This window comes from Lepisosteus oculatus, chromosome 10 (assembly GCF_040954835.1).
Source record: "Lepisosteus oculatus isolate fLepOcu1 chromosome 10, fLepOcu1.hap2, whole genome shotgun sequence".
In the NCBI taxonomy this organism is placed as follows: Eukaryota; Metazoa; Chordata; class Actinopteri; order Semionotiformes; family Lepisosteidae; genus Lepisosteus; species Lepisosteus oculatus.
This window is the reverse complement of record NC_090705.1, coordinates 359,431-373,821: the sequence shown is the minus strand read 5'-3', so window position 1 is coordinate 373,821 and position 14,391 is coordinate 359,431. Positions and strand designations below refer to the sequence as shown.

The window sequence follows — 14,391 nt, the reverse complement described above, 5'->3', positions numbered from 1 at the left end:
TCTAGTCAGCACGCGTGTTTGTGTGCGTGGTGCAGGCACAGCTCTTAGTCCACTGTGTTTAAAGAGCCCATCCTAGCAGATTGTCTATTCTTGCGTTGTGCTGACGTGCGTCCTCCCTGCTGCTTTATGAAGGAGCTCCAGAAGAGGCAGGAGTGCCGGGCAGACGCAGCCACTGGGAGCCCGAGCTCGGAGCCGGCGCAGCCCGGCGGGGAGCAGCAGGTGTTCCTGCAGTACCCCATCCCCTACCCGCAGGAGCCCGGCCCAGCCCCACTTGTGCCCGTCCGGCCCCCCGAGCTGCAGTATGGAAACCCTTATGCCGCGCAGGCGCCCCGAGGTGAGTTACACAGCAGGGGGGCCGTGGAGTGAAGCCGGGTAATGAGCGTGTGTGTGGCCCTATTACAGAGCCTCATACTTGTGTTTCAATTGAAAATATGTTTTTGGCTGTTACTGTATAAACAGTAAAATGGGGAGTGGTGATGTTTCTCATTACTGAAGCGCCGGTATGGGCCCAGTAGAGCGAGGGAGCATGCTGCTGCTGTTTGCTGTGTGTGAGCTCGTCCTGGAAATGGCCTCCCTAGCCCTTGTCTGAAGTGCACTTGAAGATACAGGAAAGGCAGAAAGCTCAGGTGTTTGAGTCCTGTGAATTGGTTCTTGTCTGTGTTTCCAGCCAGAGCCAAAAACACTATTAATGAAATACAGATGAGCTGACTACGTAGGATAACAGTAACGTGTACGTGTAAAAATGTTTTTCAAAAAAACAATCTTTCCATGTGAGGTATACTTTAGTCATTAAAAAAAAGTTCTAATAAATTTCTTAGTTATGACGCTGAATGAAATTAATTTCACAGTTTTGATTTTAACTACCATTAAGAGGGTTTTGGTATTGTGATTTAGAAGTTCCAGTGTGATAGACCGATTTATACATGTGTCAAAATAGTTTGAGGTAAGAATGTAATGTTTTTGTCATAAATGACTGATTTGTCACATTTAAATGACTGGAACTTTTCCTGGCCTGCCTTGATGACTAACATGCCTTATAACACTAGTGAACATGCAGGGGCCTCTAAATTAAAGAGAGGTTTGGAATAAGTCATACGGTAAACTAGACCCTGCTAGTACATGTTTCTGTGCTGACTGTTAATATCCGTTTCACATTGAGCTGTGTGTAATCATTCAGGCCCAGTCCGCTGTGTTTTCTATGTAATTATTTCAAAACGCAGGTGTACAGTTAGAGAAATCAGTCGATTCTTGGCCAGGGCGCGGTTCATTACTGTTATCTGCTCCTTCTGACATTGTGTCTTTCATGCATAGATGGAGCAGATGGTGAATTTTCTCCTGACAAGATCCACAGACCCCCACTAGGACCTCCCTCCTGGGACAGCAACGTGGTTTGCATCCAGCCCGCACGCAACCTGAGCAGGCCTGATGGACTAGAAGACCCAGAGGAGCTTAGCAATGTAAATACATAAACCTCTCAGTTCCCACATGGAATTCATTTTTCTGCTTTGTGAAAAACGGGAGCACCTGTCAGTTTCAGCATTCAGGCACAGGCTGTAGGCTTAGGGTGAGCAACACAGACATGGCTAGTGAAAACAATTTACATAAAGGTTTAATTAAAATGGATTTCTGAGAGCTCATTAGTTGACAAGAATAAAAATAATTGGGATACTGTTACTATCTATTACACTACTAAAACAGAGGCTAATTGCTCTGAGAAGTTAGAAGATCAGCTCTTGGAAAGCTTATCATTACAGTCCTCTGCTCTTTGCTAGTACAGTAGTATCATGACCTGTTTCTCATTTAGTCTAGTTTGCTGCATTTAATTGTTATTAACCTTTGCTGAAGCCCATCAGTGTTCAGACAGGCGTGGTTTTAGCCTCACTGCCTGAGATCCCTAACAATGAGAAATGAATCTCGCCTTCCTGACTTCCGACTTTGGCTGTCAACTCAGCAGAGTAATTAGGAGAACTGTCAGAAGTTGCAAAGCTTGTTTGAAATCCATGATGTGTGCTTAGCAGTGTTCAGCACCTTGCAGCTCATTGTGCATGTAGAGTTTGACCATTTCTCATATGCACATTACACATGACAAGCTCTTCTTATTGAAGTCATTTGTTGCAGTTTAATTAGCAGCGTATTCATCCTGATCTGTGTGCTTCTGACTTGCTTTGTCATCTTGTGCACTTGGAGAACTGTGTGCTTATTTGCAGACTGCTAAACAACACATGCAGACATGGAAACCACAAAGACAATAGGAGGAACAATGTGAAAATCGAACATGCCAAAGAACAAGTATTATGCAGTTAAATTAGCATTATTTTTTTGCTGTAACTTTAAAAATGTTGTTTTAGTAAAACAATACTGTTAAATTAAAATATTTCAAACTTAATCCCAGCTAGATATCTTAGTTTATAATTGTGCCTGTAGTGTGTGACTAATTAGTATTTTTTGTGGTTATCTTAATTATATATTGCTTTCTTACAGTATTATTTAGTTTTGCTGTGGTGTGAACTAATTGCATGTTTGTTTAAACATGTAAGACAGTCTGTGAACACGAGTTGTTGATTCTGTCAGGTTATTTGGATCATCCTCTGTGTTTTTTCCCTACTAGCTACTACTAGCTACTACTAGCTTTTTAAAATGTCTTTTAAAGTATTTTGCACACGTTAAGAAGGTAAGCAGAGAAACTGTAGACATCTCCTCTTTGAACCTTGAGTGATTTTCTTGTTGCTTATATTTTTCTTTTAGTGAAGTGTACAAAATCAAAGGCATAAGGTAATGAGATTTAGGACTTCAGATCCAGTACTGGCTGACCATCAGTACCACTCTTTTCCTCCCACTGGATTTGGATGTGTGCTTGTCAGATGAGCCTAAATATCTCTGGCGTTCTGGAGAGTAAGCGCCTCAAGCTGCTCTGTGGAAGAGCAAGATGGTTGAGGTTGCAGTAGCCATTTCTTGTTCGGAAACAGATTATAATGGGGCTGAGAACTATTTAAATCAGGAAGATTTGCAATTTGTAATTCAAGAGACAACAGTGTAGTGAGCTGGATCGGCATGGCCAGCTGTTTGAAGTGACTGTCCCGCGGTGAGCACGAAGAGCACATCAGTGGAGAGAAGGCAGCAGTGTCGAATAGCTCTGAATTGTAGTGGATCAGCTTAACTTTATTTTCTCTTGGGATGACTATAATTTGTTGAACCAGATATCAAATTATTGACTCTTTTAAAATGACCACATAGACATGTTTTATATTCATCACTGCTAAAGAGACAAGTAGGAGTTATGCGCTTGCATCGTGCCAGAAGGTTGAAGGTAAATCTGATTTCTCTGATGATCCTCATCAAGGCCCTCTGCAACTGTTTGCGTGCAGTCTGTGCTCATGAAACGAGAGCACAGCTGACAGTGCTTATGAGAAGAAGCAGTCTGAGTTGGCAATTTAGCTGACGTGCCTGAGTGCAGGTTGACAGGTGTGACATGCTTGGCTGGTGATAACTGCATCTATAGATCACTCAGGACTGCCCACTCGAAAGCAGGCTTGCAGGACTGGATCTGTGCCTTTCCTCTAAAAAAGGAATTGATAAATAACCCAAGAACACCCATTGAAGATTTTGCTGTGGAAAGGTTATGAAAGTATTGTACCATGCATGGTATCACAAATCACTTTTTAACCAGTTTAGGTTTGGCAGCGTAACATTTCTGGCTAATCTTATTAAATTTTTATATAAAATTGCAGGGGAATGCATGTTAAGTTGTATTTTTTTTTAAAAAAAATGATGATATTACAATAGCTTTTAGAAGGCTCAGTGGTCTCCCAGACAAGGCTGTTGTAGCTGGAGAAAGAATATTTTGATGAGGACAATTATGTTATGTAGGACAGGTTTGTTTACCATAAATAGAGAAACCATGTTAAAACATATCTAAAGTTCAGATTATAGTTTTGCTTTCATTACTGCAGTTTTATTTATTTTTTCTTTTTGTTAATCTATCTAAAAGCCTGTCATTTTTGTTTTATGATTAAAGCAGCACAGTATACAACAGTAATGTTTCAGCAAATGGACTGAAGGCCCTGCATCCCATATGTGTCATGCAACAGAACACTTTCATTATTTTTTTAAATAGTCAAATTCAGTTTCCTCTAAAATTAAACAAATATTTTTTTTTATTTCTTTAATTCACTGTTGTGTACGTTTTAATAAGCAAATTCAATTTCAGTCTCCGTTATTTTAGAAGTGATTTTTAATTACCACATCAAACTTTTTTAATTATTTTAATTTTAATTAGTGCCATTCACATAGGTCTGACACTGCATCTGTTCCCCATCTTATGCAGTGGGTAGACTCTTAAATTATAAATTTTTTCTGTTTTTAAAGTCTTCCTTTTTCTTAACAGTTTTAATTTAATTAAATTAATTGGATGAACCACAAGAACAGAAACAATAAACATAATAACATCATCTCCACAAGATAAAAGAAGATTTGTTATTCTTTGCCTTCAGTTGTGTATTTGTGTCAATCAGTTATTTAAGTTCAGACCTGGTCGATATATTATCATAGTGATAGAAATTGTACACAATGTTCTGTATGAGGTCCTACCAGTGTATTATGCATTTTTACATGATGTCCTTTGATTTAGGAACAAGAAGTATAAACTAAATCAGCAGCATCAGTTCACCAGTGCTGAAAAAACTTGAAAAAATTACTATATTAGCTTCCATTGCAATATTCTTTTATGTCTCTTGACCTCTCTAATTTAATTGTGCTCATTTCCTTAAACTGGATGCTGTTCTATTTTTTATTGTTATTTTCTTAATCTTGGCTGATAAATTTTACCGTTGTGTCCCCTGCTTTTCAGACTTTGATTTATTTATTCTGCTTGAGGAAAGAACAGACTGTTAACTAGACTTTAATTTTGTTGAACGTTAGAATAGGAGAGATCCAGAATCTATAAGGTGGGAGCCTCATATTGAAGATTATGAAGAGATCTACAGTATAGGAGTTTCCTAGTTATTTTATTGGTGCTTTGTACTTAAATGAAATGTCATAGTGAAACTGTGCTCTGCAACTTGTCGGTTGCTTAATCTCTACTATAATTCAGACATAGGACTTCAATAAGATAATTAGAAATTATACAACTATAACATAATGTTCTTTATCTGAACTTTGCAGAAAACGTTTGAATGAAGTAGTGTTCTTTCCTCAGCAAATATTTATTGTACGGTTTTCTTTTCCTTTTGGCAAAGTGAGAGACCTGATTGCTAATTTGTGCTTCTGAAAGGACCGTGCTTATAGTTGTCAGTACTAGAGTACACAGATCCTGGTTTCAAGGTGCTGTCTGAATCAAGTGCCCTTCACATTGAAGCATACACTTGTGTCCTGCCCATACACATCGCAGTTGTGGTGCTGATTTTGGTCAGGATGAAACCTAGAGTCAGCCACTCCTGTGAGATGAAGATTGGCTGTAAAAATGGTCCTATCTGCTGTTATTGGGGGTGTTTGTGTGGTAATCAGTGATGAGCTTAGCATTTTGCAGCCCTGTCATGTTCCTGAGACTTTGTGTGTGTTGTTCCGCAGAGCGAGGATGTTGCAGAGAACATGCAGTCGACTCCCCACGACTCTCACAGCTCCCTGCTCCGCGACAGCAGGGCTCGCTTCTGTTTCGATTCCAGGTAACTGAGTCTTTTCCACTTGATGCTCTTCTTTGTGTGTTATGTTACTTCTGACCATATTTGACAGCTTGGCTGATTTAGAGTGCAGATGTGTTCTCTTCTAGCTGTCAGCAGCCCCAACTGCTAATAAACCTCTAAGGATGTACACTACTTGGAAACTGTGCTCCAGTGCTAAAGCTGTGTTTGGAGGAAAATAATCAAGATTCACATGTATCTGTTGCCAAGGCTATTGACATTTAAGTTAAGCAGATACCCACTATGTTTGAATTTTACTGTATAGGTCAGTTCCTTTTTTAATAGGTTCATTGTTATTTTCATAATTTAAGGCCTGGTTAAGCTGAGAGAGTTCATAGAGAGAGCATACTTCACACACGTACCAGGAACTAATTTCCTTGCCACCAAATATCTAAGTAAGAGACTATTACCCTCCAGGTCTAAGAGCACTTAGACTCCCAGTACGGAGCAACTGGTCCTTACTGCATTTGGCAGTCAATTGAGCTGGACAATTCAGATTCTAAAATAGGTTCACTTTTGCTTGTAAATGTGGTGTTTTAGCAGTAAAATTTAATGGGTTCTCCATTACTTTTCCTTTTATTCTGTAGCATTGATGTCCAAAAGAGATGCCCCCTGTGCGAAGTCATATTTCCTCCAAATTATGACCAGAGCAAGTTTGAGGAGCACGTTGAGAGCCATTGGAAAGTGTGTCCTATGTGCAATGAACAGTTCCCCCTGGATTGTAACCAGCAGGTGTTTGAGAGGCATGTGATGACTCACTTTGATGGAAATGTGAATTTACAGTAATTGTTCGGTTGTTTTTAGTTCATAGGACATATTGTTTTCCAGATTTACTGCGAGTACTAGCAATACACACTGACACTCTAAAATAATCACAAAAAGAGGTAAATTGCATACTCTATCAAGCTTGTGTTGTCATTACAGTGAAAATATAACTCACAACTGCATGCAAGATATTAGGTTCACATTTTTAGGAACATGAGATTATTTTCTGTAAATGCAGGATATCCCATATTTAGGATCTGTTCAGTTCTAAGGCAGTACTGAGGTCAGAACAAGAATGTCTCAATGTCTTTATCAGTGTGCTTGATATAGCGAACTATATGACTTTAACGGAGATGGAGTCTTGGCTTTCCTTAGTGATTGCTGAACCTTACCAATTATACAATTCTCATTTGTCTAGCTCAAATGTGACTGGCCCACAGCCTGTGTTAAATATAAAAGTACTTGATGTGGTTTACCCTTCTATGACTTTGGCATATTTGAAGAGAGAAATTTCTTTACTGAAGTCTGCACTGAACCAGACTGAACACTGTGAAGGACAAAGTCTTTTTATTTCCTGTTTTCTGCATTCTCCTAGGTAGATTGCTCTATGTAAGGAATACAATTGCTTCTCATAGAAATTTACTTTAGGGTTACTCTGTGGTTTCTGAAAAATGTCATAGTAATGTTCACTTCAATAAGTAAACTGGCTACCGATGGCCATTAAATCAATATTTTTAGAGGAAAATAATTTGAGAAATCCAGCTCAGTACTTAATAAATACAAATAAAATAAGCTGCTTTTGATCTTTTAGTATTGTTTGTTTCTGCTCACTTAAGTTATTTCTGGCACTAGCCCTAATATAGGAACATCTGCATTCTTGGGCATGTAGTTTTATGTGGTTTACAAGCATGTATGAACTTTGATTTATATGTTCTACTTGTCCTTTAAATTTTTTTTCTTTAGTTATTCAAATGTTAGTGTGTAGTGAGATTTCAACTATTGGTTATTGTTATTATTGGGAGTCCTGGATTTTGTTCCCTCTGTAACTGCTATTTCCAAATAAAATATATTTGGCTTCATGGGAGTGTTTCTGCTTGTGATAACGCGTGTCACTGTGTGTCAGGAAGAGTGAGCCTCACAGGAGTTCTGGAAGAATAAGAAACATATGCTTATTCTCAAAAGCTCTTGATTATTTAAATACCAACAATGCATTGCATTCACATAGAAAAATATTGTAGGATATTTTGGGCATGTAAACAATTTCATATATTTGAGCATTTTTGAGTAGCTGTATTTCCTTAGTCACTTTTAATTCTGTTTCCCAGTCCTCTACCTCTTTTTCCAATCACATGTGCCAGCATTATTGGTAAGAACTGACATGTGCAGTTGTTACTATAATTGTGTTCCCAGTATTATATGGATAGTAAATCAATCCTTTTTAATGTATGCAAAACAAAGTGCAACAAGAGGAAACAAGTTGCAGTTTAACTCCCAGAATGTCAATGCATGAAAAGTGAAACAAAAAGTCTCAAATGACACTTCTGTTAGAGGTTTTTTTTTAATTCTTAAATGTAATCAGATTTACATTTATAAAGCAGCTTTTTAAAGAAAGTTTGACTTAGTAAATCACCTTCGGTTCCAAAACATAACCTCTGTTGCCTTCATACACAAAGGAACATTTGTTCTCCACAAAACATACGAAAATATAATTTAAAGCACTTACACAGACACAGTACAATACATTCACTATACACAGTATATCAAAATAGTCCCCTCCTTACCTGTTTTATAATACTGTCACAATGTTAAACTAAATATAAACTGTAATTCCATTACAATATTCATTTACATGCAGTGGTGACATTTTTATGACTGTTTAGCAAACCCGCCCAGCACTCTGTTTTCATTCTCTTATATAACCCAGAGACGGGACTGTATGTGTTACTTTCCTTTTTGAGCTTGGGCCAAACTCTGCAATGGGATGGAAATGACCAAATAAAGCCAAATTCACAGGAAGTACAATGTTTCTTTACATCTTAGCCGGCTGCCACGTGTCCACATTGCCACAATCTCTAACCCCACCCCCCCACCCCCTTACAATTACTGTAGTGGACTGGTTTCTGAAATGGCTGTCCTGCAGTGAATTATCAATACCTGTGGAGTCTGTGCAAACGAAGAAGAAATCTTAATACTTTCTGTATGTCCTGTGAAGATCTCAGAATTACTGTAAAACACGATGCCTTTGTGCTGCAGGTATTCTGCAGGGATGGAGCAGACAGGGGTCAGCGGTATGACCTGAAATGACTCCTTGCACTACACAACACTGTAACAGTAATGAATGATAAGGCTCAAACTATACTCTCCAGTACAGTTTCACTGTAAATCTCCACAGACCAATAAGACTGGAATGCTGTGAACTAGAATACAAGGCCATTAGAAGACCATTACAATTGTGTGCATATAAACTACAAAAAAAACACAGGAGGCTTGGTGGAAAAACGAATTCCCCTGACAAAAAATACTGCCTCCTTTTTTGTTTTAATTTTTAGCTTTGCAACCACAGGTACAGGCTTGTCCAGCAGTTACATGTTTTGGCAACATAAAACATTGAAACGCTATTGGCAATTGATTTAACTACAAAGTGCTTAAAAAAACTTCACCTTTCCTGATGAAGATGGTGCGTTTCCTGTAAGACGGCATTGGAATTTGTGACACAAGAGGAAGAATGTCAGTTCTATGAGCCATTTTGGTGGATACAGGTAATGCTAAATACTGTGTGGTTCCTTGGGCAGTAATGTGGCTCTCGAAACCCAGCTGATCCTGACTTGAGATCTGGTTGTGGCGTATACAGAAATTACTACAGCTTTTCAGGGGCCATGATAATGAAAGAGATTCAAACAGCCTTGTTTGAAAAATCTTTGAAACATATAGAGGAATTTTACACATGAATACGGTATAAAATAAAACTTGGATTTGGATAAATCTAACTTTGTCAGGTTATAGAAGTATATATATAATATACCAGGTAATAAGCCATGTTATATTACAAACATTCAATATTTTTTTTCCATTTTTTTTTAACTAAAACTGCATTGTTCATCTCGGCACTCAATGCACTTTGTTGGAATGAGTGTCAGTTCTAAGGATGTTTGTTCACACAAGATCAAACATCCTTTGTTTCTCCTAAACTACACAGAAGCCCCTTCACTCCCTCCACCAGCTCTCCTTTGCTCTGCCTTTCTGACTGTGCATGACATGTACACCCGGTTACTCCCAACAAGCTGTTGTCAAAACTGTCCCAGACAATTTGTCACTCTTTCTTCTTTTAATATTTAGCACCGTGTGTCAAAAGTAATGAAAAATAGGTATGATAGCTGAATGTGCAAATGTACAAAAACGAACTCTACAAAGATATATCATTCCAAAATACAGAAGAAAAAATATCAAAGCATGCAATAAAACTTTAGTGTACTTTTAAAGGGCTGAAAACAATTTCCTGTCCAAAAAGGTGGCTGATCTAAAACAAATAAAAGGAACATCAGCAACTGCTGGTGAAGGTTCTTGGCACAGCTGGGACCAGCATCTTCACTGCTGCATCTTCCTGATGATCTCGGCAGACACCGGCGGGTGGAAGTTGATGGTGTGGTGCCGCAGACCCTGAGCAGCCTTGTAGCTCTTTCCACAGCGGCACTTGAACGGCTTGCGGACACGGATCTGTGTTCTGTGACCATTCTTGGCATGGTACTTGATGCCATTCACATTCTGTGAAACAAGAAACATGACACTGAATATCCACCTAATTAAAATCATTTTTTCCTAACACATTACCAGTGCTCTCCAGATCACTGAAATTCGAATGACTGAATCACAGTTTTTATCATGAAATGGGCCTAACATTCTTACCTTAGTTCCCAATGACAGCTCGAGGTGGGCATATATCCTGTTCAAGGCCGAGAGCTTAGTCTAGCTGTGTCTTTGTGACTGTAGTCACCAGATCCAGGCCTTACAACACTTCAAAGCTGCTGAGATCACTTAATTTAAATTGATTTATTTGAATTGACAAAAACAAACCTACACTAATGTTCTGCTCTTTCGAAGCACCATAGAAATCTCCACAACTTCTTGAAGTTGTTGAAGGTGTCCCTGTGTACTGGAGTTTTATAAGGAGGAAACGTGCTACACACTCAGTATGAACAGACAGACTTCGGGGAGAAGAACTTAATAATAATTCCTTAAACTTATACAGCGCTTTTCTGGACACTCCCCTCAAAGCTCTTTACAGGTAATGAGGACTCCCCTCCACCACCACCAATGTGTAGGCCCACTTGGATGACATGACAGTAGCCTGAGTTCACCAGTACACTCCCCACACACCAGCTCTCAGTGGGGAGGAGAACAGTGTGATGAAGACAGTGGGGATTATTAGGAGGCCATGATTGGTAAGGGCCGATGGGAAATTTAGCTAGGATGCCGGGGTTACACCCCTACTCTTTTTGAGAAATGCCTTGGGTTTTTTGTAATGACCACAGAGAGTCAGGACCTCGGTTTTACGTTTAATCCGAAGGACAGCGCCTGTTTACAGTGTAGTGTCCCCGTCACTATACTGGGGCATTAGGACCCACACAGACCGGAGGGTGAGCGCCCCCTACTGCCCCCACTAACACCTCTTCCAGCAGCAGCCTCAGCTTTCTCAGGAGATCTCCCATCCAGGTACTGACCAGGCTCACACCTGCTGAGCTTGCAGGTGATATGACTGCTGGCATCTTGGACTTGACAAGTTAGGGGCATGCACACAAGAACACTTAGAACTGCAGTGTGCTTTACTGAGAAGTTTGAGGCTACCTGTGTAGTAGCCACCCTGTCAGAAAGCAGGAGGAGAATGTATGTACCTGTATGTGACCACAATTTGCCACACTTGACATTACTAAAACTAAGATGCTCGCTGCACTCAGATCAGGGTGGGTCAGTGCTGCTACTGCGTGAATCACGATTCATGCCCTTATCCAGCTTGCTCAGCTTTAATACGAAAATATGAAATTAATTTAGTTTGGTCATTATTAATGACCTTTATGCTCCAGAGGTTTACTGGGAAAGACGATTCGTTCCCTGATTTCACTGGCTATACTCATCTGGCTTTTCTCTTTTGCCCTCTCAGGTCAATGGATTGTGTGGATTTAAATAGCCAAGGAAATGGACTGAGAATGTGTTTGCATCGTGGTATTTAAATTAAACGCAACATACATGTTTCACTTTAGTCCCCTTGATCCATTATACCACCCAGAATATGATTCCTCCTTTTTCCTTTTTGAGAATTAAAAATAAAAAGGCTGAGCTCTAGGCTCACAGGCCTTAGCCTGGGCCACACAAACTAGTTCAAGACACAATTCCAGACACTCCACACCTGTTGCACATTAGCAGTTCGCAGACTGTTCTTTAAACTCTTTCTCAGCTGCCAGTGTCTTTGATGAGCAGGTAAATAATGTACATTTTAAGTGGAAGTCTATCTAAACTGCCTGGTCACAATTAATAAAGTGCTCCTCCAGAGCAGATAGGACATCATGAATTCCATCTAACCCAGCGAACTTCCAATACACAGGAAGACAACTAGAGACTTCAAAGCCTGGATTAAATATGAACCTTGACCCACCTGCTAATCGTACTTTATAAACCCTGTGCTTGATAGCTGTTTCTCACTGAGAAGAAGCAAGAGACCTCAGCCAAACAGAAAGCTGCCATCAGGAAAGGGCTTTTTATAATTTGTGATTGGCAGGCGAGGAGAAGTTTTAATTAAATCCAAACCTGTCTCAGAAAAACAAAAAAAACATTTTTTTTCTCTTCTTTAGCTTGTTTAGCTGCGGCAGTTCTAATGCAGATTGCAGCTCGAAGGGGAGCAGACTCCTGGCAGTCATGGCTGCAGAGTTTCCCACATCAGTGTGCCGGCCCGGCGCAGGGCCTGAGCACGCAGCCCGGACAGGGAGACCCCTCGCCGGCTGCGGAGGCTCATTCGACCGTGCCAAGTCCAAGTCAGGCTGCGACACGGCTGAAATGTTAAAACGCGCAGCGCTCCTTCAAAGATGCCCTAGTGGGAAATTTATTGAGTGATTTATTTCTTCCAGAAAAGCTAAACTTTGTCCTGGTCTTCCACATACACCCAACCAGCAAGCAATTATCATTGCCTGCTGGCCGGCCTGATCACTGTAACTGGATCTGCCAGCTGGGTCAGTCCTGTTTCTGCTCATGACTGTCACGGTATCGCAAGAGGCCCATCAGAAAGCCCCACAAGACAAACATCTGGGCTCAATTTGTGTTTGACAGTTCATGTAATGATAAGTGGGTTTTATAATTTTTAGATTGATCGGCTGTATAATTATGTCAGGCAGTGACTGAGATTTATCTTTGCCATACATACCATATATGAGTGGAAAATCTTGTAAAATTTACAAGCCTTCTGATGTGGACTGGATATGTGCATTTAAGAACATCTAAATCTAAGAGTAACCTGCAACCAATTTGGTAATCATTATTTCAACACAACACAGCCCTTACATATCTATTGAAAACTTTTTTTTAAAAAAGTGATATTGCTACTGCCACTGTTTGTGTGATTTAAAATATGTATAGCTTTAGGAAACTTGATTTTATGCTTTCTGTTCATATTAACTTGTGAAAATTGAACTAAGTACTATTTATAGTGCAGGCTTGCAAATATTTACCTCCCTCACAATTTAAAGAGACTCCTGTCATATGGTCCTCAGACCTTTGATTTATAATGTGTTCAACATGTGGTGCATCCTGGAAGACTCATGTCAGCAAATGAAAACTGACAAACAAATGCAGCTCATTCTGGAAAGAATGAGTACTCTGCAGAAGGAGATGCAGGAACTGTCAGAGCCCGATGACAAGGACCAACAGGCAAATCCCAAATTCAAGGATGAAGGCGTCCTAAATTGTCACTCAGTGCCGAAACAGAGAGAGTGAGAGAGAAGGGCGCAGTTTGTCAAAGAATGTAAAACTGAGGCCTGTACACACAAGTTCACATCACCATCACCCATCCAGGGCCAATAACAAGAGCAAGAACAAAGACTTGAACATTCAAGGCAGCAGGATGCTACCATCAAATCCAGATAGCAGTCGCACTCTTTTAACCAGTTCCAGTGACATTAAGACTACTAGCGAAAGAGAAAAGCTGGACACTATTGACTCCTTGGAGCTGAGGTGGCTATAATCCATACAATTGGCTACAATTGGGAAAGCAGCTTATACATGGAGGAATAATCCGGAGACGGCAAGCACCAGTTGACCAGGGAATTTACGGAGAAATTTAAAAACACTAAATTGGAACAGAACAGAGAAGATTCTAAAGAAAATCTGCAAAGTAGGTACAAAGTGGACTGAGTCAAAAAGAGATGGGAAAAATAAACATCAAAGAACCAGGTAATAAGCCCATTTACTTAAATGCCAGAGTCTTGGGAACATATTGTAAGAAAATGCATTTAACAGCAATGTATGTGAGAAAAAAAAGTGTGCGAAGGTACTGCCTTAGTAGGCGATGATGGTGAATTACAGAAAGATAACAGATGCTATACAATGAAGAGCATTCAGGCGCAGGCTCATGAGCTGACAGAAACAAGGGTCTCAAATTTTGTACGAGTGTGATGCATCAACAAGCATTCAAAAGGTCTTGTATTAGGAGCAATCCTATAGACCACTACATTTAAATATCAATTACAATGCAGTTATATATAATGGAAACGGGAACATACAATACATTATGTGTTAAGCTAAAAGTAGTATAAATGGGAGAATAAGGTTAAAAGTTTACATATTTAGGTTTTTCAGAATGCTTGTCCTCAGAGATTAACTGTCAAACAGAAGGCAGTAGGTGCTGAAGAAGTGGCATGCTTATGCTTTTGTATTTATAATTAGTTAATAGAAAACAGCCTTATCGGGG

General features: G+C 39.7%; 2 protein-coding genes across 2 annotated transcripts in view; one reads left to right on the top strand and one right to left on the bottom strand.

Annotated features, from left to right (window-relative positions):
* tax1bp1b (Tax1 (human T-cell leukemia virus type I) binding protein 1b) overlaps window positions 1-7,519 on the top strand; it is a 35,253-nt gene extending 27,734 nt beyond the window's left edge. The window contains exons 15-18 of the mRNA XM_069194699.1: window positions 133-334; window positions 1,312-1,457; window positions 5,566-5,660; window positions 6,263-7,519. Of these exons, the coding sequence (XP_069050800.1) occupies window positions 133-334; window positions 1,312-1,457; window positions 5,566-5,660; window positions 6,263-6,461 (642 nt within the window). The 3' untranslated portion in view covers window positions 6,462-7,519. The remainder of the gene's footprint in view (window positions 1-132; window positions 335-1,311; window positions 1,458-5,565; window positions 5,661-6,262) is intronic.
* Window positions 7,520-7,979: 460 nt separating this feature from the next.
* jazf1b (JAZF zinc finger 1b) overlaps window positions 7,980-14,391 on the bottom strand; it is a 75,302-nt gene continuing 68,890 nt past the window's right edge. The window contains exon 5 of the mRNA XM_006636065.3: window positions 7,980-10,202. Coding sequence (XP_006636128.1) covers window positions 10,026-10,202 — 177 coding nt within the window. The 3' untranslated portion in view covers window positions 7,980-10,025. The remainder of the gene's footprint in view (window positions 10,203-14,391) is intronic.